This window comes from Desmodus rotundus, chromosome 2, assembly GCF_022682495.2.
Source record: "Desmodus rotundus isolate HL8 chromosome 2, HLdesRot8A.1, whole genome shotgun sequence".
Taxonomy (NCBI): domain Eukaryota; kingdom Metazoa; phylum Chordata; class Mammalia; order Chiroptera; family Phyllostomidae; genus Desmodus; species Desmodus rotundus.
The window spans coordinates 177,408,804-177,434,751 of NC_071388.1; the positions used below are offsets into that span (position 1 = coordinate 177,408,804).

A 25,948-nucleotide genomic window follows, 5' to 3' on the forward strand; every position below is an offset into this window, starting at 1 on the left:
ATACATTTAAAATTCCAGTGCACTCTCATTGAATTTGTTTTCCTAATATTCTTACTATAACTCAACCTATCCTGATTTCTATGTTCTCTGTTTCATCTAAGAATCAGCCAACCTGATGCTGCTACATAAGAAATGACTATTAAAATAGATACCAAATATGCAGAATGTTTTCAAATAAGTAATTATTTTTTACCCAAAATAAAATATTTGATTGTTGTCACTGTGGAATTTCGGTGATTTTGCCCAACAAGAATAGCATATTCATGTACCATATGTAAACTATAGTATTTGGGGAAAGTAGCCTAATTTGTTAAGGTTTAATTCTGATGAAAAGGTGAGATATATTATGTGTCATTTTATCTTTTATTTTTGATTTTCAGGATATGCCCTTAAATAAAATTCAATTTTCTTATAAATATGTAATTGGTAATAAAAGGGACTATATAGGAACAAGGATGGACCTAAATTATTTTCTCTGTTAGGAAAATGGAGTTAGTCATATTGTCTTTCCAAATGAGAAAACATTAAATTGAAATTTATTATTAACATGGTATATCATGGTCCCAAACATATAGAACATGTAATATATATGTACAATGATTAAAATTGTGTATGAATTTGAAAGATATCCTGTAATAGTTGCTTTTTGAGGAAATCACCAGTAATTTTTACTCAGTGTACAGGTTATAAAATGGCTCTCATACAATCATCAAAAAAACCTCCTATAAAAATATATATATTACACCACTGGTTTTCCAAATGTGGTCCAACGCATGTTGTTCCACTTAAGGGAATCCACGCGGTCCTGCCTTGCCCACCTAAACATCTGTGTGAGACTATTTTTTTCATATACTTCAATCAAAACAATATATTGCAACAGACTGAATGAAGAAGCAGATGTAAGAGTTTAGCTATCTTCTATTAGAACACATATTAAAGAGATTTGTTAAAATATAAAACACTATCACTTTTTATAAATTTTTTTGAAAATGTAGGTTTTTAAATATAAGTTGTGTTAACATGTAATGTTTTCATTGCTATTTTAAAATGAATTAATAAATATTTTTAATATTCTCAGTTTTAATTTTTAGTATCATAGATAATCAGAAGTTTTGGAGGTCTCCAGTACTTTTGTAGAGTGTAAAGGGCTTCCGAGTCCAAAAAGTTTAAGTGCCATTGTATTACATTACTTAATTGGTATAATCTTCTCTTCAGTAAGTATGTAAGCACACAGCAGGTATTAGACATGATTTTCTGGGGTTACTCTCACCTTAAGTGAGAGCTCTTAAGTTTTATATTGTCTAACTGACCAAACTTGAAAATAAAACATATTGGTTGGTTTTCATTTTGCCAGTACTTACTTATCATAGGAATCCATTGCTATCACCCATTTGCACAAACCTTCAGCTGCTGTGGATGCATTTCTAATCTTTTCTGGGACAAAATCTGGATTTGGAATATAATTTTTTCTTATGATATTCATGTAAGCTGGAGGAATATTGTCTTTGTCATACTCATGAAGTGACTGCAGAAATCGAATATCACCAAGAAGTCTCTTAGCTGGACCCCAGAAATCCTCCATTTTCTTCCCTGAACCTGTAGGGTCAGGGATCTTGTCGGCTTTGATGCCTTTCAGGATGCATATGGCTTCCATAACAAGCTTGACTCCGGCAGGAGGACTCTTCATGGACTTGACCACGGTAATATCCTTGAAATAAAACATGCTGATTATTAAAAACTATAGTTTGTTTATGCGTTACTTGCAATCAGTTCTTATTTTCAAACTAAGCCGTGAGGTATAGAACCTTACTGTTCATTGGTAGGAATGGTGACAGTGAAGAAGCACCGTCAAGATGCATTGAGAAGTTTGTCTCCCCAAAAGTTAAAAACTAAAAATAATAATGGGAAGATAGATACCTTATGTAAGATTACTTATGACATGAAGTATACTTCAAAATCATGTGAAAGAGAGATTTGGCTGTTACAAAGTAAGAGTTTTATAGTTTCATAATATGAAAGATGGAAATGTTAGAGAAATACAAAGAAATGATAAATATGAAGATTTATAATCCCATTATATATAGTTAACTACTGTAAACATTTTTGTTTGCCTTCTTCTAGATCTTTTTCTATATATATGTAGTATATGCTACACACCAGTGTATATGCACATTTTAACCAATGGAATCATAGTATAAATAGTATACATGCTGTTTTTAAACCTATCGCAATAGCAATATACGGTGAACATCCTTTCATTCTAGTGAACGCTTACATCATCATTTTTAATGGCTGCACCTTTCGGCATATAGACATGGACCACAATTCTAATACCCCGTCTACCCTTCTTTCTCTGTTTTTTTACTATTATAATTGTCTTATTGAATCAAAGACTTTACATCCTTTATTTTTAAAGCTTTTAACACATATTGACAAACTGCTCTCCAGAAAAATAAGAGTGCCTGTTTTACTACATACGTCTTTAGCAACATCGGTAGGTATTCTGCTGGCAAAAGAAATCTTATTTTAGCCCTGGCTGGTGTGGCTCAGTGGCTGAGTGTCAGTCAGCGAATCAAAAGGTCACTGGTTTGATTTCCAGTCTAGGGCACAAGCCTAGGTTGCAGGCCAGGTCCCCAGTAGGGGGTGCACGAGAGGCAACCACACATTAATGTTTTTCTCCTTTTCTTTCTCCCTCCTTTCCCCTCTCTAAAAGATAAATAACTAAAGTCTTTAAAAAAAAAAAAAAAGGAAATCTTATTTTAATCTGTGCTTCTTTAAATACAAGTGAGGTAAGATGTATTTTCATATGTTTATTGACTATTTGTATTTCCTCTTTTGTGAATTACTCTCTTATATCATTTTACTATCTGATCTCAGAGCTACTTTTTTCTTATTTATCTGCAAGAGCTACTTACACAGAGAATGTTAATCTTTTGTTTGCCATATAATTCAAATACTTTCCCCACGTTTCCAAACTTCTGTTCAGTGTTTATATCAAACAAAATGTGTTGGTTTTTAGGTACTAAAATTTATAACTTTTGGAAAAACTTTACTAATCATTAAAAATACAAAAGAATATCCAGGTCCTAAATATTGCAAACAATATTGCTTAGTTTTTTTCTGATTTCTCTGCCACCTAAGAAATACAAGATCCTAGTCCATTTAGAGATTATAAATATGACTTACATTTCTAATATTTTGTAGTAATATAACTATTTATATTTAGATTTCTGTCCATCTGAAATGTATTTTGTAGTAAGGTGTAAAGAAAGGCTCTCCCTTACCCTACCCAACAGTTTAGCCAAGATTCACCCACTGTATCTATTTTTAAAAATTCATCTTTGTCTTTCTTAATTGAAATGTTTCCCTTTCATATTTTAACTTCTAATATTTAATACCACATTTAGTCAAACATAAGACATGCTATTATAAAATGTAACAAAGCCATATTATTATTTTACGTATCACACACACAAAAGTGCCCACTGGCAAATACTGACATAATACAGGCGGCCCCCCATATCCATGGGCTCCACACCCACAGATTCAACCAACGTGGTTTGTTAGTATTTCCTAAACAATACGGTACAATATTAGCTAGTTACCTAGATTTACATTATATTTGGTATTTAAGTAATCTATAGACGATTTAAAGTATACGGGAGAATGTGCATAGGTTATATGCAAACACTGTGCCATTTTACATAAGGGACTTGAGCATTCTAGATTTTGGTATTTGAAGGGGGTCCTGGAACCAGGTCCCCACAGATACTGAGGCACAACTGTACTTGGTCACATCTACTGTGAGGTGTATCCCAACTATAAAACTGCCTAAATATGAAAAAGGTGCACCTGAGAAATCAATATAGACATTCGGGTCTTATGCCCATCGATCACTGTAGTTGTTTTGCAAAGTTCTTGAAGTAACGGCTGTCTTACGGTAGGATGTAACATTTGGGAAGCTTTCTACTTTTTCAAAATTGTCTTAGTCATGCACATGTATTTCTTTTATTTTTTTTAGGTGAATTAGGGAATCCTTTGCAATTTGAAAATTATTCCAATTGCACTAATGGTGGAACTAATTGGGAGAGACAGAACAGGCTGTAGCACACAATGGCAAGTACGTCCTTGAGCTCTGATGACAAGTTTCCTAGCCAGTGTGTGGCCGCCTTACCTGCGCAGTGAGAGTATCAAGGGCAGAGAGTGCCGACTCTAGTATCGGCAAGGCTCCGGCCAGGTCAGCATCACATTCGTCTTTGATGGCTTTCGCAGCCATAGCTTGTTCATTGGCTACCGTCTCATCAGCTTTCACTATTTTTTCAGTTTTGGCAACTTCCACAGATTCCTTCTCAATGATTACCATCATTTCATCCACCTTTTTGCTGGCAACTTTTAATTGAGGTTGGAGAGCCTCCAACTCAGTCTGCATTGTGGCTACTTGAGATGCAGCAGAATCCAGTTTATCCAAACCCACTTCATACCTCTTTTTCATTTTCATTACTTCACTGAAAGCAAACAGATAACACAATGTTAGTCCTCAGGGTCTGAACCCTATTTCAAGGAAAAATATTAAGTGTTCTTGACCTTCTCAGGTTTCTTTCAAGGTATAACTAAAGAAGTAATCTGAAGAATTTCTACATACATTAACAACTTGTCAAAAAATAGTAACTCTAAAAATTGGATTGTGTGCAATTAAGAGAAGATAGTATGTCTTGCTCATTTTTTAATTTCCAGTACCTAGCACAATGACCAGGCACATAACAGAAATTCAAAAAACATTACGTGTAAGGCAAGAAGCCTCCTTTATCAAATTAATGTTATGCTTCTAAAGTTAGTCAACTTGGGGAGTTTATTCCAATACATTATTGTTCCTTAAAACCTTCTTATAATCATTTCTTTCAAATAGACTTCAGTGCTCAAAACATATTATTATGAATGTTGCCAAAGGTGGCAAATCATTTTTAAGATGTAGTCAATATCTTGAAATAGGAATTTTTTATTAAGGTAAAAGTGATAGATAGGGTAGATAATGAAACTTGACCCTTTTTTTTCTCATGCAAAACCCCCACAATTTATAAGTGAGGGCGCACCATATTTTTGTCACATGTTTATTTTCTCTGGGTTAGCCAAATATTTGACAGTGATGAGAACTGAGGATACTGGATACATGCTACCAGATCATCAAGTTCAATTTCAGTTGAAACCTAGTGGAGCCAGCACAGGAAAGGTCGCAGTCCTGTCAGCATGAAGCAGTGCCTGCATTTTCGTTCATCCCATGTGATGCCCTGCTAGCTAAACCACTGGTTTCCTGGCAGATGACTTAACGCGCTGCTAGGTTATACAGTACAACCTGGCTACAAACAGATCTGAAGGCTTTAGCGTGACTACAGGGTGGAAATTCTAGTGGCGGTAAAGAAGAATTAAAAGCAGAATTTGAAAATCACAGAGGAATATATAAAAATGGCTAGGAAACTATTACTTTCAACCTTCCTATAAGTTTGTATTTTATTTTTATAATCTTTCTTCCAATTAGGACAGCCTTAAATTTGTGAGCATACAGCCAAACAAAGCCACAGTGATGTCCAAAATTTAATCAGAATCTCCAAGAGTTTTTGACCCTCTTGGGTGGGAAAATATGAACAAAAAACAAAAAGCAAGAGTCCATTAAATTAAAGATCATAAGATTAACACAGAAAGACAATTATCTTGAGAGCTAAAGGAATAATAAAACTCAGCCAAATCATGTAGCAGCAGCCTTGGACGGGAGTTGCAGATTTCACTGGGTGGATGGGAAAAATACTTACGGCATAATTTCAAATACTGCGGTGTGGACCACTGCGAATAGGAAAAGCTATGACACCCTGGCTGCAGAAGGCATTGCTATAGTCACCACTAATACAGACGAAAGAAGAAAGTGTCCTACTGGATCCAGGCAGCATTCGGCCCATATGAGAAAAGGGGCTTCAAAATGCCTAAGATCATGAATTAACCATAGAAACATTTAAAATTAACTAGAAATACATGCAAAAATCAAACTCATTAATGTTTTTCTGTCAAGGAATCTGTGCACATTTAATGTTTTAAGTAATTTTTAAATATTATTTAAAACTTTGGTCTCTTAGCTTAACAGACTAGCCTTGTAGTTCCAACATAAATCCTATAATGGAATATTATTCAGCCACGAGAAAGGAGGGTACCCCAACATTTATGACAGCATGGATGGATCTGGGCAGTGTGTGAAGTGAATAAATCAGAGAAAGACAAGTTCTGTACAATATCACATATGTGAAGTCTAAATAAAGTCAAAACTACAAAAAACAGAGTAGAGTATAAGGGCGGTCACCAGGGGACGGGGTGAGGGGAGTAAGAGTGTGGTGCTCAAGGGTACAAAATGGTAACGAACAATAGAAAAGCCCCAGAGCTCTAATGCACAGCACAATGAATATAGCTAATAATTTTGTACTATAATTCTGTCATGTGATAAACAGTGCTATCATGGCAATCATATACAATATTAAAGGTATCAAAGTAACAAGTTTAAACATATACAATGTTACATGTCAAATTTATTCAATAAAAGAGGTACTGCAATATAAATTATGTAATTGAGCAGTAGAGTTACACTTTTTTAAAGTAAAAATCTCATTAACTTTATAGATAATATTCAAACATTGAAAAGAACTTAAGGCTCAACATGTGTATGCATTTAATTTACTAGATTTATTAATAATTTAAGTAGGAAAGTTTGATTCATTAAATCAGACTTTAAAAGGGAAATAAAAATATATTAAAAATAATAAATACAATATAAAATATGATTCAGTAAGTTTTTGAATATGAACCAATGTTAGTTGAAGGCCCCTTAAAGATGATCACTGAAATTTTTAAAAATAATTATATTTTATTGATTATGCTATTACAGCTGTCCCAAGTTTTCCTCCTTTGCCCTCCTCCATCCAGCACCCCTACTCCCTCAGGCAATCTCCGCACCATTGTTCATGTCCATGGTCATGCCTATAAGATCTTCGGCTACTCCATCTCTTATACTGTTCTTTACATCCCCATGGCTATTCTGTAACTACCTATTTGTACTTCTTAATCCCCTCACCTCTTCACCCATTCCCCCATGCCCCCTGCTATCTGGAAACCATCAAAACGCTCTCTATAGCCATGATTCCATCACTGTTCTTCTCATTCGATTAGTTGTTTTTTAGATTCAGTTGTTCATAGGTATGGATCGCCATCTTATTGTTCACAGTTTTGATGTTTTTCTTAAGTAAGTCCCTTTCACATTTCATCTAATAATGGTTTGGTGATGATGAACTCCTTTATACTTTTTTCTTGTCTCAGAAGCTCTTTATCTGCCCTTTGATTCTAAATGATAGCTTTACTGGGTAAAGCAATCTTGGATGTAGGTCCCTGCTTTTCATGACTTTGAATATTTCTTGCCAATCCCTTCTAGCCTGCAAAGTTTCTTTTCAGAAATCAGCCACAGTGTCGTGGGAATTCCCCTGTAGGTAACTAAGTGCTTTTCTCTTGCTGCTTTTAAGGTTCTCTCTTTAAGCTTTGGCATTTGAATTATGATGCGTCTTGGAGTGGGCCTCTTTGCATCCATCTTATTTGGGACTCTCTGTGCTTCCTGCACTTGCATGTCTACTTACTTCACCAAATTAGTGAAGTTTTCTTTCACAAAAAAAGAAGTTTTCTTTCATTATTTTTTCAAATAGATTTCCAATTTCTTGCTCTTTCTCTTCTTCTGGCACCCCTCTGATGTGAATGTTAGACCTCTTGAAGTTGTGCCAGAGGCTGCTTATACTACCCTCATTTTTTTGGATTCTTTTTCTTCTTGATCTGATTGGTTGTTTTGCTTCCTTATGTCCCAGGTCATTGATTTGATTCTCAGCTTCATCCACTCTACTGTTGTTTCCCTGTAAATTGCTCTTTATTTCAATTAGTGTATCCTTCATTTCTGAATGGATCTTTTTAATGCTGTTGAGGTCCTAGCTAAGTTCCTTGAGCATCCTTACAAACAGTGTTTTGAACTCTGCATCTGATAGATTGTTTATCTCCATTTCGTTTAGCTCTCTTTCTAGAGTTTTGATCTGTTCTTTCATTTGGGCCATGTTGCTTTGTCTCCTCATTTTGGTAGCCTCCCTGTGTTTGTTTCTATGTATTAGGTAGAGTTGCTTTGATTCTGTGTCTTGGTAGTGTGGCCTAATGTAGTAGATGTCCTGTAGGACCCAGTGGCACAGCCTCCCCTATCACTCAAGCTGGGTCCTCAAGGTGTGCCCTTCGTGTGGGCTGAGTACAAACTTCTGTAGTTCAGCCTTGGTTGCTGTTGGTAGATCAATGGGAGAGATTTACCCATGTCAGTCACCTACAGGGATTGGCTGTGACCACTTACCGCCAACCTGTGCCCTCCGCGGAGGATCAGCTGTGCAGCGGTAGAGGGGTGGTGCTCTGACTTGGTCTACTGGGTATACTGGCCCTGGGATTTCCCAGGTTGTGCAGGCCAACCACCTCTGTGTTGCCTGGGGCCACCCTGTCTGGGCTATAACGCAATCTGAGATGGCTGTTATGTGTGCTGTTGGCTTGGCTGCTGCTAATGCCAGGCCTGGGGCTCACTGAGGCCAGCTGTTGCTTGTTTGAGAGGATTTAGGAAGCTGTGCAGTATTAGACCAGACCAGTCATTATATGGCAAAGCATCTAGTTTGGGCCCGTAATATGGGTGAGGCATAGTCTCTGAGGATCTCCAAGGTGGGTTAAACAGTGTTAGTCAGGTTGATGGAGTCTCAGAAATGGCATCAGCCTGCCACCTCTGTGGCTCTGTGGCAGGTGGTTTAGAAAAGGGACAGTGGCCTCTTCTCACCTTGAAGCCACATCTCAGTTTCTCCTAGTATGCCATTGTTGCTTTTCAAGCTGCTACCCCAGTGCTGGAGCTCAGAGGCAGTGAGTCTGAGTAGGTGATGTGTGCTGCTGGCTTGGCTGCTGCTAATGCCAGGCCTGGGGCTCCATGTTTCGGTTCTTTAAGAGAAACTGCTTGGGGCTCCAGAACTTTCTTCCACCAACTCAATCCCCACTGATTTTTGCAGCCAGAAGTTGTGGGGAACTTATATTCCTGGCACTGGAAGCCTGGGCTGGGCTGAGACTCCTCACTCCTGATGTAACCCTCCTGAGTTTTTTTCTAACACACATGGTTGTGAAACCAGTCCATTCCACATCTGTACTCCTCTTACCAGTCTGGATGGATATGGTTTCTTTAACTCTGTAGTTGTCAGGCTTCCATTCAACTCAATTTCTGATGGTTCTGAGTGATGGTTGTTTTACATTTAGTTGTAATTTTGATGTGGTTGTGCAAGGAAGTGAGCCAGGTTTGCCTATGCCGCCATCTTGGCTGGAAGAATCTGATCGTTCTCCCTGGCAGCTGCCCATCCATCGGGATCACAGCCCATGCAGTCGAGAAAACCTGCAGGACTAAATTTCTGATCACTAAAATTTCTAAACTGCTAACTCTCTAGCTTAATTTAAGGTTTTTACATTTTTAATATGTATATTGAATATTCATTTTTAGCACCAAAGAAATTTTTTGAAAAAACTTTTCTGCATGTAAAAACCATCCTAAATAACATTAGAAAGTTCACACTGACACATTCTACAGTACATGAGTTTACTGATATTTGTATTGAAATTTTCAAATGAGAGTTTATTTGAGGAGGAAAAGCTGAGTAGGCACAGTGAGTGGCCGTCTCTGGGTTTCAGTTGTTTACTATCTAAAGAGAAGGTTTATCTATAATCAAAATAAAATTACTCTCTAGTGGCATTTACTCAGTGTGATTGTCAAAGTATCTTGCAGGCTTACCACAGCTTTGAGTGGGCGTACCTTCATTCCTCCCACAAACATGGTTCTGTATATGAAAGGGTAAGACTCACTCTCTACCATAAAAAGAATGTTTGTGGAGTAAATTACTTAAGGGTTTAACAAAACTCACTTTATATATATGAAATAAATCTCTATTACATCATAGCTATACCATTTTGCATACACAAATACTTTAAAACCACTGTAGCATACTTAAAAATATAAAAAATTCATTTTTACCTTCTTTTCTTTTGCAACAACAGTTTGAAGGTGGAGATCAATTCAAGATAAGAGGTCGGAGTCACATAATTGTATCTTTGAAGTTCAACATAGAAGGATGTTGATAAATCTATAGTGGAAGTGTGGAAGCTTTTACACATGTTGATACAGCCATCTCGTGTTTCCTCTGACATTTCTATTTCTTCCAAAAAGCGTGAGGCAACTGCCTGTAGTGCATCTTCAGGCCATGACTAAATTTAATTACAAATGTTTTAGCACTTAAGTCAAAGTTACTAATATGAGTCTGTTACTACTGCAGGCCTTTACAATATGGGTTTTAGGAATGGAGGGGAAAGCATGAGGGATGGTTTGGGAGAAACACTTTCATGAGGTACTTCCCCCAAGTTCTTGCATTGATAGGGCAGGGAGCGGGTAGCTAGTGCATGTAATATTAACTGTATGGTTTGTTCAGGGCTTAGAGAAATTGTTTGTACGTATTGCAGGAGCAAGAAAGAGAAATGGACCTAACTTATGGAATGTCTCTTTTTGTGTGCATTTTACTGAAATTATCTCATTTAACTATCCCAATAATTCTCTGAGGTAAATGTTATCCTTTCTCCTAAACACCAGAAACACATAAAACTACCTTCTTCATTTCTCTTAGAGGCATCTCAAACTCACCATGTCCAAAACATGGTTCCTATCTTTCCCCAAATAGCTGCAATCTTCTCTAACTTAGTAAATATCACCTCATCCACCCAGTTGGTCAGGCCAAAATTCAGGAATCATCCTTGGTCTCTCTCTTCTTCCTTAACCCTGCATCAATCCCATAAGTAAGTTCTATAGGCACCACCCCTAAATAGCTTCCAACCCCTTTCCCTTCTTTCTTTTTCTACATCCCAGTTCAAACCTCTGTTATCATGTGCCTAGAATATTCCAATAGTGTCCTGACTGGTGTCCCTGCTTATGTGCTCTACGAAGCTGACAGAATGATATTTTCAAAATATAAATTAAGTCATGTTGATACAGAGAGACCTGATCAGATTACTAGGAAGGAATAGGGAGGGGCCGTAGGAGGACGATGCCCAAGGCAATGATAAACAGTCTAGAATGGGATTGGCTGAGAAGCTGAACACCTCCAGAATGCATGGAATCGTGGGCAAGAAGACTTGAAATAAAAGCAGCACTCTTGGGCTCTCGGGGTTGGGGGTGGTGGTTGGCTGCTGACTCTCGGGCTCTCCTCTTCCTTGAGGATGATTATGCTGCTTCTGCTTGTGTTTCCCAAAGGGCAGTAGTTTGGGCGGGAAGGAACTCCAGGTGCAGCTTAGGATCAGGCTGGCCTGGCAGAGGGTGGCAGGGTTATTCTAGAGTGTTCTAGAGGGAATGATCTCTGAGGCAGAAGCCTGCCATTCTTCCAAAATTGTGTAGCTTTTGTACGGTATGTTGTTTTAGATTGTAAACTAACCCTATAGAAATAAGATAATTAACACTAACAGGGAGAATGCTAGAACTCCAGTGTTTAAGAGTTTAGCCTTAATAGAAAGGTTTACATGATTAAAGCTATAACTAAAGAGTTAAAGCTTTCAGCCTTAATTGATTGGTTTGAGTGACTAATTCATGTGGAAAGCAGTTATTCCAAAATGGTGAAGCTTTTGAATAAAGACTTCTTTCCTTTATCACCAATCCTTTGCCTCTGGAATTTTAACTCCAACCTTTTAGTCTCTCTGCGCCACACATTAAATATGTTGTGACACATAATTGGAAAAAAATCTCATAATGTTTTAAGTAAATTTACTATTTTGTGTTGGGCTGCATTCATAGCCATCCTGGGCTACATGCAGCCCACGGGCTGTGGGTTGGACGCCCCTGGGAGGGTGGCAGCAGGCAGCAGGACCCCAGTTGCTGTTTGGTAACAATGTCACATTCCCCAAGTTTCAATTCTTTGAAAACTTCCCAACATGCATAGAATAAAATCCAAATCCAACCCGTGAATGTCCACCTGCTCTGGCCCGTCCCACTTTTCTGACCTCAGCTCTGCTACCACCTCCTCCATTAGCTGCCCTGCTCTCCTAACTCTCATTTTCTCTTGCCCACTCATTCCATCTACAAGCCCCTTGTCTTCACTAGTTTATTCTCTCTGTCCAGACCCTCTCAATATGGGCACTGTCTTTTGTGTTTCTTCTTTTATTCCCTGCGGGCTACTCTGTACGATGTAATTATTATTTGCTAATTTGTCTGTAGAGTGTAAGCTCGAGGAGAGCAGAAGCCTTGTCAGTGTCATTTTCCTCTTTATCTCCAGCTCTTAGAATAAGAACCATTACAAAGCACGGGTCCAGTAAATATGTTTTGCATGAAATAATTAATCTTAGCAGGAAATGGAGCAACAGAGGGGTCATGTAACTTCCCCAAGGTCAAAAACGCTTATGTGTACTAACGGGATATCTACCACAGCCCACAAACTCCCTCCCCCCTCCACACACACCCGCTTGTCCTCTCTGTGCTTCCTGATACTCAAGTTTACTACAGAAAGTGTCACTCTGGCTTTCTTCCTGCTGAGTGCCTGTTGGGTTTAGCTCATGGAAAGAGATTGGAGGGTGGAAGAAGAGAAAGGCAGGAGTCTTTATACCTCTGTTCCTTGCTAGCAGGAGCTGAGTTCCAGGTTTTGGGTTCCTGTACCTGTCAGGCAGTCCTTCCACAGCTTCAAACTCCAGTAACTCTCCTTCCTATGCCCTTCTATAACCAGCTGTAGTGACCACTTCCTGCTATGTTCTGCCACGGCTTGATGGCTCCACCATCCCCTCATTTCCTTTAGCCCTGCCTACACCTCCATGAAGCATGCCTTCATTTAGCTTTTCTCCGTGACACCTTCCAGTGTGCTCTGTCTTTCCTGTCAGGACTCTGACTGGTACACGAATTTATCCTAAAATGTTCTATGATGTACTGAGGTTAACAACTGCATAAACTAGTAATAAATTCTATTATGATGATTTCTTGTACTGTAATTTCATGAATAATACAGTATTAATGACCACAAAATTCTTCTAAAACTAGACTTTCCTGGGGGAGTCTATAAACCATGTCATGATGATAAGGAAAAGTCTATAAAAAACTTTACAAGGCAATACCTGAAACCAGTCGAGGGTGCAGCAGTTAACCAGGGAGGGGAACTTCCTCAGACGAACGCGAAATGCGTCTCCGATGGGACTCATGGCAAGGACGACGTGCAGCTGGTTGCGGCAGCGTTCGATAAACATGTTGAAAAGAGCGATAGGGCTTCCGTCCGTTTGCTTGGTTTTATCCCGTTGGCGATCCAACTGACGCATCTTATCGCATATCTCTTGTTTTTCATCTAACGCAAAGAGATTTGGAACTTCCCCAGCATTGAGCAGATTGTTGACATCTTCTAGAAAAGATTCCTTTTTAATCTGAGTATCTGTAAACAGGAAGACACCATTCATCTCACCTTCAGCACTCTTCCTTAAGATCACTTTTAAATCTTCATGCCACTCATAGTTACCATAGCCCTTCGAGATTTCAACCTGGAAAACTGAATAATCAGCCATGTAGGCAGCTAGTCTGGTGACAGACTGCCTTCCGCTCCCTCCAACACCAACCAGAAGAGCGTGGCTACGAGGCTGCTTCAGGATCCTGGAGATTCGGCTGATGTGTTCCATGGCAAATCGGAATAGGACAAGGTTCATGGTTTTTTTGCTCATATTGTTATATTCATCAAGGTGAGCTTCTATTACCACCCGAAGATTATCAACGTCTGCAACTTCTCTGTAGTTGGTGTCTTCCCTCTTGGGATCGTGGAAATCACAAAACATCAAGCTACGTAGGTCATCTTCTTCCACCACTCCATCGTTATCAAAATCTAAATTCTGAAAAAGTTCGTGAAAATCTTCATTCATGTAAGTTCTCAAAATTTCTTGAATGTGGTCGATAAGCCAACTTCTGTCTATATTATCCAGGAGGCGATCATAATACACTCTAAGGATCTGTAACGTAATTAAAAGGCAGCTTTAGGAACTGAATCTTCTAATTTTTTTTATTTCTGTGCTAATCTCAAATAATATAAAAAGTACTCTCAGGAAATTTATATGGGATTTATTAAAAGCATATCCAAGCAATCAGGACTAACTCATGATCATGTTTATTTTAAATTTTTACTATGATCATACATATTTGAAATCACACACAGTTACATGTAGTTTTCAATAAATAAAGGTAAATTGGGAGGGACTGAAGCAGACTGTAGGGATGCAAAGAGTTATGCAAAGGGCTAGAGAAGAAAACAAAACTAGACAAGGTAAGTGGCTGCCTTTGCGGGTCCCTCAGACAAGACAGAGCTGGGCACCGGTACGTAGGCTTTCCCAGCCTCTGTGCAGTGATCTTCCCTTTTTCCAAGCCAGATAACACTTTGAAAATTATCAGCAAATTAATACATATTATTTTTTTAAAGCACATATGCTTGAAAAGAAGAAAATGTCTTCACTGGAAAGCAAGTTTGTTTTGGAGATTTGTTAATTATTTTTGTTGTAACTCATTGCAGAACACAATCTACTAAAATATACTCTGGCTATAGAAGATATAGGTAATCAGACTTGCTACATAAAACAACTATTTCCTCAAAGTGGTATGAGTGTCCCTTGGTTACAGCCTATTTTGGGCTAAATTGTGCCCCACCTAAAGTCATAGAGTAAAGTCTGAACCCCCAATGGGACTATATTTGGAGAGAAATCTTTTAAGGCAATAATTAAGGTGAAGTGAGGCCATAAGCAGGGGGGCCCTAATCCAATAGGACCGGTGCCCTTATGAGAAAAGAAGAAACGTCACAGCTCTCACGTTCTCTGCAGTCACACGAGAAGAAAGGCCATGTGAGGACCCAGTCAGCAGGCAGCTATCTGCAAATCAGAATGAGACCTCTGCCCAGAACCGCATACAGACAGCATCCTGATCTTGGACTTCTGGTCTCCAGAAATATGAGAAAATCCATTTCCACTGTTTAAGCCACGCAGTCTGTGGTATTTTGTAATGGTGGCACTAGCAGACTAATGCACATGCACACACGCACACGCACACACAAGCAATGCCATATTTTTGTAAGCAAAATTTCTGACATTTGGGGGAAATTTGGGGGAATACATAAATCTGTCTATATCAGTTTCTTCACCTATAAAATGAAAGTAGTAATGCCTGCCTTTCAAGTCTCACCGATGCATGGCAAAAATAATAAAATAAAAAATAAAGTGACAACATATGTAAAAGCTATAGATTTGAGAATTAAAATGATTACAAACTGCCTTGGAGTCAACCTAATGGTGTTAAAGAATAATGATTTCGGTGTTTTCACTATTGCCAAGTGGATGATGTAATGGCGTCATCCATTTTCTAGCAGTTGTGGCTACACAGGCCAATGATATGACTGAAGCATCCCCATACTCCAACAAAGCTATTTTCCTGTGGCACAATCTGTTTCCCAGCATATGCCAATAGTCACCTCCTTGGATGGAGGTGCTGAAGACCATGTATAATATTTCTACGTGAAGAGGAAACTAAGTTAAACCAACCTCACCCATCAGACATCAGTACCTAAGCACAAATCAAGTACACAATTACCAAGCTGGCAATTTAGTAAGAACCTGAGGCAGTGGTTCTGAAAAGTTGTCAACACACTGGCAGGCACTGGGGAGAGTAGTGAATAAAAGTTGTCGCTCTCACAAAACTTCTGTTGTAGCAGAGACAATAAGTAAGCAAAAATATGGACGATGTCCAGTGATGTTCGGTGTTATGAAGAATAAAGCGAGATAAAGGATAGAGAGTTATAAAGTTATAAAGGGGGGTAGGAATGGTCCACAGTGAGCCTCTATGGTAAGTGGACATTTGATCAGAGACCTTAAGGAGGTAAGTGGGGAAGTCTTGTGAATAATGGGTCTAAGAGTGTTCTACATCAAGGTATATCAAGAGCAAAGAAAGCTCCTGAGATGGAGAATGCTAAGTGCCTCCTAGAGTAAGATGTGGCCCATGACAAAGTGCACTCCTTCAGTGAAGTCAATGACAGTCCCCTCTCATCTCTGTCCCCTTCCACCTTGCAGCATTATTTCCATTACCCATGTGACCTACCAGACTTACAGCCTCTGTCCGTGTCCCAGAATATGGATTCCCCTCGGGCACCTAAGTGACCTACAGTGGAGTGAAGCAACAACCTGCAGATCATAGTTTTTCCAAGAATCCCTTTCAGGGACCTCGCTGGGCCACAATTTCCTAGTGGAATGGACCTTCGCTTGTACGTATATTTGAAGGTGCGAGGATTTAGGAACTCAAATTATAAATCTAAAAAGGTGTGAGGACTTAGGAATTTAATTATAGGTCTAAAAAGCCTACAGAAAAAGAATTTTTTAAAGCCCTTTTGAAATTTATGTCTCTAGAGCACATGGTTTTAACATAGCAGCACATTCCAATTTTCTGGATTTCTTAACTACATTAGAAATGAAAATAACTATATTTTTTATGTATGAAAGTGGAAGAACATTCTTGCTCCCACTTTCTCATATTTTTTGCCTATTTTTAAAATGGTGAACTATTACTTTTGATGCGTTATTTTTTGTATTCTCTCTTTCACTCTCCCACCCTCGCTCCACACTTTTACAAGAAAACATCCACCCACAACCCTCTTCCCAAAAACAAATTAAATATATTTGGATACAGTTTCTGTACTCTCCAAACTGGTGTGCTTTACATTTCTTTTGGAATCTAGTAAAACTACAAATAAATAAATACATTCACTTATTATAAAACAGCTCAAAAATTGTTTCACCACAAAATTATTTGAAGACACATGAACAAGGATTCAGTCACTTAAAGGAGATTGGCCCTAAGTGATACCCACTTCATAATATCCTAAAAAGCAACAGGAATTCCTAAGAATGAGAGACCACACATTTTAAATAGCATAATATATATATATATGTGTGTTAAATATTTAAAAAGTTATCTTATTAACCTTTGTAATGCCAAATAGCTGAATGCATTTCAACAATGTAAATTGCTGAATATTCCTTCTTGACCAGGTGTTGGCATGATAAAATCTTTATTTCTTGCATAATCATATTCCAGTAACATGGAAATTTACCTCATGAACCCAAAGACGTTTAATCACTTCTTTGGTTTCCATTGTTTCTGGCCTTGACAAACAAACGCCCTGGATGACGCGGGAGAAGTCACGGAGGTTGAACAAGTAGTGAGATTTAGCCGGGGTGGGCAACAGGTTCTTCATTGCTTCTTTATACAGATCCATCGTGCCATTTACGATTTGTGTGGTCAAGTCTAGAAAATCATCTGGAAACTTGTAACTTAAAACATGTTTAAATAGAAAGAAAAATGTTAGCAAATATAAAATTATGATACACAAATATTTTACATGTCTAACATAATTTTACTTCCCACTCATTACTTTATTTTATGTTCAAAGGAACTCATGAGTAGAGGAACCAACTTAATCAGCTTTAAACTACTTCAATAAGTGAACAGAACAGCCAACAAAGGAACCCAGATTATATAACTAAATCCAGGATTCACTAAACAAATTCCACTAACAGTTTTTCACTCCCTGGCATTCTCAACTGCATATAGATAACTGGTCAAACAGGTATTTTCAAAGAAAGGGAAGGAAAAAAAATAAAAATAGAGAAGAAATAAGGAAAAGAGTAAAAGAAAAGGGGAGTTAAAAAGAAAGTTAAATACATTGTGAGCCAGGATTAAAAAAAGTTGTGGGGGGGGACGGGTGGCAAAGAGCATGATTAGGGTAAAGAGAAAGAACATGGGGAAAATACTTATTTGGAAAAACTGTCTGTTTCTGACCTCTGCTTTGACAAGGAGTCAGCCCTCCATCCTCACAGCATAGGGCAAGAAACGACGATTTGCTGAGATTGACATCAGGGACCGAGACTTGCACTGCTCAGGTCTGCGAGGCCCTGCACATCTCGTAGGGAAGTCAGGGAGCATCACTTGCCCAGGGCAAGTTGCCGAGGCAGTGCTCAAACTCAGACATGGACACCCCTGGGGGACTCAAGAGTTCTCCTGGAGACATCAAAGTCACAGGAGAAACCTGACACACTTTTCCATCATTAATTGCACTATGTGGTGAAACTGAAAATATAGACAATTCCAACATGAACATATTATACAGCAGAATCCAAAATTTGTATGGATTTTTAGGCTAAAATCCAGGACTTTTTGGACAAAAAAAAAAGGAAAAAGAGAAAGCTACTCTGGCTCCCTTGTATTGTGCTCCCACAACCCGGAGATGGGCAGGTGGGCGCAGTGGATGGGAGCGATGCTACCTACTGTCTTTCCCTCGTCTAGGGATGCTTTTGTGGAAAAGTTTAAGAAGCACTATTTATGTTGAGATGTTTTCAAAAGATTTCATTCCACCTTAACGAAAAAAAATACACACACTTTAAATTACTTACCAGGTTTTAAAATGCCAGGTTAAGATTCTAGAGAAGATTGCAAACATGGACTTATCGCTAAACTCATTGATTGTTATAAGATTGAAATGTCGCATGTATCGAGGAGTTATTGGATTTCGACCACCACCTATATATTAAAAAAGGATAACTCTTAACAATGTTGCTAATATATACCAGACTATTTTCTCTAATATTTTAGAGAGTAAAATAACTTGAAAGATGGACAAATTTGTAGCCACCAAAAAGTCAAGAGGATAACACTGACATCAAAAAAGTATCCCCCTCAAAAATTGAGCTTTTGTTTTCTAGTTGAATTATCTGAATGAGTTCAACTAATTAGACAAAATCTTGGGTCACAGCTCCGTTACCAAAGGAAACTCAACCAGAAGGGAAACGCCCTTGGCCACCTTCTCCAGATTTATAGCCCAAAGCAGTAAGTTGTGGACAGCCTCATTACAATAAAATATTAAGACACAATATTAATATAAGGTCAACCTGGATGACTAAATGTACAGGCCTTCCCACACATCTGAAATTCAGCACATCCTCGGCATACAGCCTAATCAATTCCCTCCCCACATCGTAAGTGGGTTCATGTGGCTACTTCACTGGCAGCTCACATCTTTACAAATTCGGGGATGATTTTACTTTCATGAAATAATGATCACATTTTCAAACATGAGGCTTTACTAACTGACTTAGATGTAACACATTGGTTTACAAAACTGATATCACCTTTAAATACATAGACACACTTGCAGTTGTGTTTTAAAGAGACTCTATCACGAAATCTTTGGTTTAAAAAAGTGATTTCAAAAATGTATATCTCTAACATATATTTGGCCTAAGAATATATAGGTTCATGCTTTATGTTTGTTTAAAATGGTATTTTGTTTTTATCATTGAATTATACAGTGCTGCTGCTGCTGAAAAACAAATAATGTGTGGCAGCATTTAACTGGCAGTCTGTACATCAAACCAGTTATGTGTGTCTATGTATTAACAAGCTCATAATGAACGCTGATTTACCTGGGCAAGTTCAAGAAGCTGATGAAAGGGGTGCAGAAGGAAAGGTGAGAGACCATATACCTTAGCTCTGTCTTCAACCCTTTCTCCCAGAGAACATTCAGAAATGGTGGTGTTTTTAGAAAATGGGGTCTAAGAGGAAAAGATACCTCATGGAGTCAACCTAATTTTCCATTCATTCCCTGAAGAGGCAGGGAAAAGTGGACACGTAGTACAAATGACTGGCTTGCAGGGTGGCAGAGAGGCAAAGTAGAACTGAAGTCTGACACCCAGGAGCAATAGTCTTACTGATGAGAGACACAGAGAGCGAGCTGAGAGCAATTACTGACTCAGCAAAGAGACTATATTACAGGTCAGTAAAGATCAGAGGTTCAGAGGCAAATGCCAGAGAGATTTCCAGAAGAAATGGTACATTATGAAAAGGAATTTTTTTTTAAAGATAGAACACTTGCTTGTGTTCAGGGAAAAAAACCCAACAATTAAAGATGTCCAATTGGATGACTCAGGCAATTTTACTTATTCCAGCAAACAAAATTTCTTCTACAGAAAGATTTATCTGAGTTTATAAATGTCTCTTGGAAAATGTAAATGGTTTCTAGGAACTAATTCTTTTGGCCATTTCCTACTTAAATTCCTCTCAACAGCCTGTCTAAACCCAGAGACTCACTAGAGTGGGACTCAATTGGGGTAGAGGATGGCGGTCTCTGAAGCAAGAATGTTCTGGGCAGTTGAAACTTTAAGGAATGAAATGGAAATGAGCTGCTGGCGGTGGTGGGATGGGGGTGGGCGCAGATCTGGAATCTCAGAATACAGGGACAGGAAATGGGAAGAAAAGTCCCATAAGGAGGGAGAAAAAGGATTTGGAAGAGTTGGTGGAAGAATAGCCCCAACCAAGGCCACCCCCTTTGCAGTGTTGACCACTATGGTACATACCCTTAGGCCACAATGTGTACACATAGAAAATACATACAGAAAACATTGTAACTCAAGTCATCCAATTGGGTTTCTCTTTCTCCAGCTATCTCTTTAGATATAGCCAGAGTGATTTTCAATCTTAATAATCACAAACTTAGAAAATGTACCTGGAGGTCCCATAGCACACATGATTTGAATGTCCACTAGTTTAATCACTGAACAATCTTTTAGGTCATACCAATTCCAGTGATCCAACCACTGTCTCAGTAACTCAATGGGAGGCTGAGCCCCATATACCTCCCGGGCAGGCATATTGACATCATCTACAAAGACAACCTGAGAATGACAAGAGGTATTAGAAAATATTAACATCTTCATATAGTATCCTATTGTGTGAACAATGTTGAGGCAAAGAATTGGATCATCATCCTATAGAGTCCCTCTATGGGAAGTGATGGTTAAGAGTTTAAGACTTATTAATCTTCCCATACAATTTGTTTCTCAATATGCCTTCTCTTTCTTCCTTTTACAACTCCAATACATTAAAATAAATGAGAGTACAACCTCTGGGCGATAATAGTGAAGTTGAGAAGGGTGTTCTCAGATAAGTCAACAGATAACTGGTATGTTTACAGGTCTAGCAAAGCAAGCAGCAGACTCTGCTAAGTGGAAATGTTAATGAGAGAATTGGGAAGGTAGATAACTTCCCAGATGAACAAGCCACTTTTCATTTAAAGGGCAACTGCTTGTTTTTAATGCCAAGTTGTCTAATGCACATACAACTATGAACACACTTTCAAGGAAACTTCTTAATCAAAATTTGTGATAAAAAATCTGTTCAAAAAGATGTCAAGCCCAGCGCAAATGCTTCCCTTATTCTGGTGCGGCAGTATGCATGAGCAGGCCCCACGCTGTACCATACGTATAGAAACAGAACAATTACCATTCTCTTGCCCAAAGGAGGACCAAAAACTCCCTTTCGTCTTTTGTCCAATTTTGACATGATAATATTCTGAGTTTGAGCTGCTGTAGTCTGTGCTGAGAAGTTAATTAGCAGAGGTTTGTAGATTTCTTTATTGAGTTGATTTAAAAGGAAGTTCTATATAATAGGAGATAATAAAATGAACCAGAATTGGAATTATATTTTAGCATTTCAAAATAAATACCAAACATCATTGTTGACAAACAAATTTAACCTGGGAGTGTCTTAACAATGTAAAAGGATATGAAATCAATAGAAATAACAGTTACCATGTCAATGGTGTGTCTCTCTTTGTCACTTCAATCTGTTGTGGAAAAGATTATATAATAAAATGATGGCAGGACAATTATTTAACTATCTACCCAAATGTATTGCAAAAGGATTAAATGATTAAATTGCAATAAAGAATGAGAGCCAGGGACAGTCTTAAATCAGGGGAATGTGAATCGACTGGGAACCTGCAGAAGGGAGGGACCGCTGATGGCTCCTGCACTCGCTTTGCCCTGCTCCATCTTCTTCCTGTCCCTCGGTTGGGTAGAGGGCAGGCAAAAGCCCTACTTCAGTAACTTTACTTGGGGTCTCTCTCAGCTAATGCTTTCTTGCACACTGTCACGGCGAGCTTCCAGATGCTTGCAGTCTGAGGGGGGCAGATGTGCAGATTCTTCAGACACTCCAAAGGGACACCCACACTGCACAGTCCTCTGACATAGGGAACAAATGGGGTTCCCTCACTGCTGTAGTCATTTAGAATGGAGTCCCAGGAAAACTCAAGTCCACTAATCTTCTTTATTGTCCAATTGACCCTGGGCAAACTTGTATTTATTTGCCATGCAACAGGTTTGCTGGGGGTGCTATTTACTATTAAGTCCAGCCAGCTTTCTGTTTTCAGAAATCTGAAACTGGAGGTAAGAACTGGCCTTTGATCAATATGACCCCCTAAACTCAAGGAACATAGGCTGTGTAAAGTTACTAGGATTTGGGGTTTTATCTATACAGCAGCTAGCATTTTCTTAACCAACATACAAGGGTTATGATTCCAGAAATTGTTAAGAAAAATTACTACATAATAAATTAATTAAAAATTACTAAAAACTTTATTGTAAAAATTACTAAATTACTTATTACTACATAGTAACCATTCGGATACTAAATAATTGAGAAAAATAAATATCAGGTATAATTAACTAAAACACTTTTTTCAAGGGATATGATATTCTTCATCCTGGACAAGCTATTTTATTAAAATACCTAAAAAGGGCAGTAATTTACTAATATAAAGTGGCATCATATCTTTAACAATTTTTCTAAAATAAATAGGCAATTACATAAAAATTCTCTGTGGCTCCAACATCAAAATATTTGAGTATTTAAAAACATTAAGTCTACTATTTCAGGTGGTTTTTAAAATAACATTCTTAGGAATACTATGCACATTTTACTATGCAGATTTCTACAATACTTACAATAATATAAACACTCTTTCCAGTTCCTGTTGGCCCTACAAATATTGAAGGCTTTTGATGGGTGGTTAACAATTCCATTAATGTCGAGTATCGAACTGTGTCCAGAGTTGGTACAATGATTTCATTAAACAGCATATCCTTAGGTATTGGAGGAGCATCTGCCAATTTTTTTAACCACGATTCCCATTTCCCTGTGCCCTGTTTGTAATAAACAGCCAAGTAGGGAATATTATGTTATAAAATACTTTAAGACCTCTGTACTCCTATCCCATTATAGAAAAGATGAAAAATCAAGACCAAGAAACCCTAATATTTATAGACTGGTTTTTATTTTTACAAAGTCTTCACTCTGATTTTTTCAACCTAAATTTTATGTGAAATTAAGGAAAAATTAGGTTTTTACGTGAATAAAAATAAAATTGCAATGCTGTGATATTTATGATGGCCTGAAACCATTGATTATGGCAACCCAAAGATCAATTATTTCAGTGAAATGTTAGATTCTTTAATGGACTAATCAATGTATTAAAGAGCAAAGAAATTTATACAATAAATATTAACCAATATAAAAAATTTTTCTACCTAGAACATCAGCTGCATATTGCCTGACTTTTATAATGGTATTTATAACATCAGCTTATCATTTCAGATGAGATAATCTTTTTTTAAAAAAACATTGAGACTTCCAGTCAAGATGGAGGCATAAGTAGGTATACTTTGCCTCCTCACGTAACCACAGAGAGAATTACAACTATACTTTGAAATAAATAACAACCAGAACTGTCAGAAAATAGAGCTCTATGGAAGTCCAACAACCAAGGATTTAAAGAAGCCACATTCATCCAGATGGGTAGGAGGGATGGAGTCATGGAGATGGGCAGAGAGGCACAGAGACACGATGTGGCATGGAGAAGTGGCATTGGTGGTGGCGGTGGAATGGGTGGTCCCACACTCATGTGTAGTGGATAGAAATTGGGAGGGATCCCTTGAGAACAAGTGGTCCCAGCCCCAGGCCACACTGTACAGCCCAGGTTTCCAGCCCTAGGAAGATAGATCCCCACAACTTCTGACTGTGAAAACCAGTGGGGGTTGGGGCAGTAGAAGAAACTGCTAGATTTCAAGAGACTCTGCTTAAAGGGCGCACATGGACTTAGATCGTATGTAAACCCACCCACTCTGGGATTCACCACCAGGGCAATATCTGGAAGGGCACCAGTCCCATACAGGAAGTGGGTGAAGTGACTAGAAACAGAGCAAGTGGTGGGCAAACCTCCTGAAATCAGGCAGTGGCACTCTGCCCTCTCTGATCCCTCCCCCAACACAGAGCCACAAAGCAGTGAAGTGGGTTGCACTGCCCTGGGGATTACCTAAGGCTCCATCCACACAATTTACAAATGCCTTTTTTCTAAGTCAGGGAGTCAAAGCAGCTCTACCTAATGCACAGAAACAAACACTAGGAGGCTGCCAAATTGAGGAGACGAAGAAATATGGCCCAAATGAAAGAACAGAACAAAACCCCAGAAAAATGAACAAGATGAAGATAACCAACCTCTCAGATGCAGAGTTCAAAACATTGGTGATCAGGATGCTCAAAGAAGTCACTGAGCACAGCAAAAACATAAGGGAAGAAATGAAGGTTACACTAAGTGAAATAAAAAATCTATAGGGAACCAATAGTGGAGAGGATGAAGCCAAGAATCAAATCAACAATCTGGAACACAAGGAAGGAAAAAGTATTCAATCAGAACAGCAGAAAGAAAAAAAGAATTCAAAAAAACAAGGATAGGCTTAGGAACCTCTGGGACAACTTTAAAAGTACCAACATCCTAATGATAGGAATGCCAGAAGGAGAAGAGGAAGAGCAAGAAATTGAAAACTTATTTGAAAAAATAATGAAGGAGAACTTCCCTAATTTGTTGAAGGAAATAGACATACAACTGCAGGAAGCACAGAGAGTCCCACACAAGCTGGAACCCAAGAGGACCACACCAAGACACATCATAATTAAAATGCCAATGCTTAAAGATAAAGAGAGAATCTTAAAAGCAGCAAGAGAAAAGCAGAGAGTTACCTACAAAGGAGTGCCCATAAGACTGTTAGCTGATTTCTCAAAAGAAACTTTGCATGCAAGAAAGGGCTGGAAAGAAGTATTCAAAGTGATGAAAAGCAAAGACCTACAACCTAGATTGCTCTACCCAGCAAAGCTATCATTTAGAATGGAAGGGCAAAGTACTTCCCTGACAAGGTAAAACTAAAGGAGTTCATCATCATCAAGCCATTATTATGTGAAATGTTAAAGGAACTTATTTAAGAGAAATAAGATCAAAACTATGAACATTAAAAGGGCAACAAATTCACAACTACCAACAACTGATCTAAAAAAACAAACTAAGCAAACAACCAGAACAGGAACAGAATCATAAGTATGGAAATTACTTGCAGTGTTATCAGCTGGGAGGAGGAAGGGGGAAAATGTGCGGGGATTAAGAAGTATAATTAGTAGGTACAAAATAGACGGGGGGGGGGGGAATCAAGAATAGTATAGTAAATGGAAAAGCCAAAGAACTTAAATGCATGACCCATGGACATGAACTAAGTTGGGGGGATTGCTGGAGGGAAGGGGGGTACCAGGTGGATGGGGACAAAGGGTGGGAAATTGGGACAACTGTAATAGCATAATCAATAAAATATATTTGAAAAAATTGAGGTGACACTAGTTAACAAAATTATATGTATTTCAAGTGGACAATGAGATTTTTTTTTAATTGTGGTTAAAATACAACTAAAATCAACTTTCAACCACTTTTAAATGTATACTGCAGTAGTGTTAATTATATTCACATTGTTGTGCAACAGACATCTAGAACATGTAAGATTTCTTGATATTATTATTATGAATTAACATTATACTATATCTTTGCATCCAACTAGCTTGTGAACGAAAAAATTTTTTTCTTTTAACATTTTTTTATTGTTGTTTGAATACAGTTGTCTCCCATTTTCCTACCACCAC

General features: G+C 38.2%; 1 protein-coding gene across 6 annotated transcripts in view; it reads right to left on the reverse strand.

The window, feature by feature from the left end:
* The window catches only part of DNAH7 (dynein axonemal heavy chain 7), a 222,195-nt gene that overhangs the window by 82,876 nt on the left and 113,371 nt on the right, over positions 1 to 25,948 (reverse strand). For all 6 annotated transcript variants that reach the window (XM_045198088.3, XM_045198089.2, XM_053918888.2 and 3 more), the window contains 9 exons: positions 22,936 to 23,133; positions 21,434 to 21,589; positions 20,658 to 20,826; positions 18,550 to 18,676; positions 17,211 to 17,430; positions 13,204 to 14,076; positions 10,100 to 10,329; positions 4,175 to 4,505; positions 1,362 to 1,708 (listed from right to left, as the gene is read on the reverse strand). In XM_045198088.3, coding sequence (XP_045054023.2) covers positions 1,362 to 1,708; positions 4,175 to 4,505; positions 10,100 to 10,329; positions 13,204 to 14,076; positions 17,211 to 17,430; positions 18,550 to 18,676; positions 20,658 to 20,826; positions 21,434 to 21,589; positions 22,936 to 23,133 — 2,651 coding nt within the window. The remainder of the gene's footprint in view (positions 1 to 1,361; positions 1,709 to 4,174; positions 4,506 to 10,099; positions 10,330 to 13,203; positions 14,077 to 17,210; positions 17,431 to 18,549; positions 18,677 to 20,657; positions 20,827 to 21,433; positions 21,590 to 22,935; positions 23,134 to 25,948) is intronic.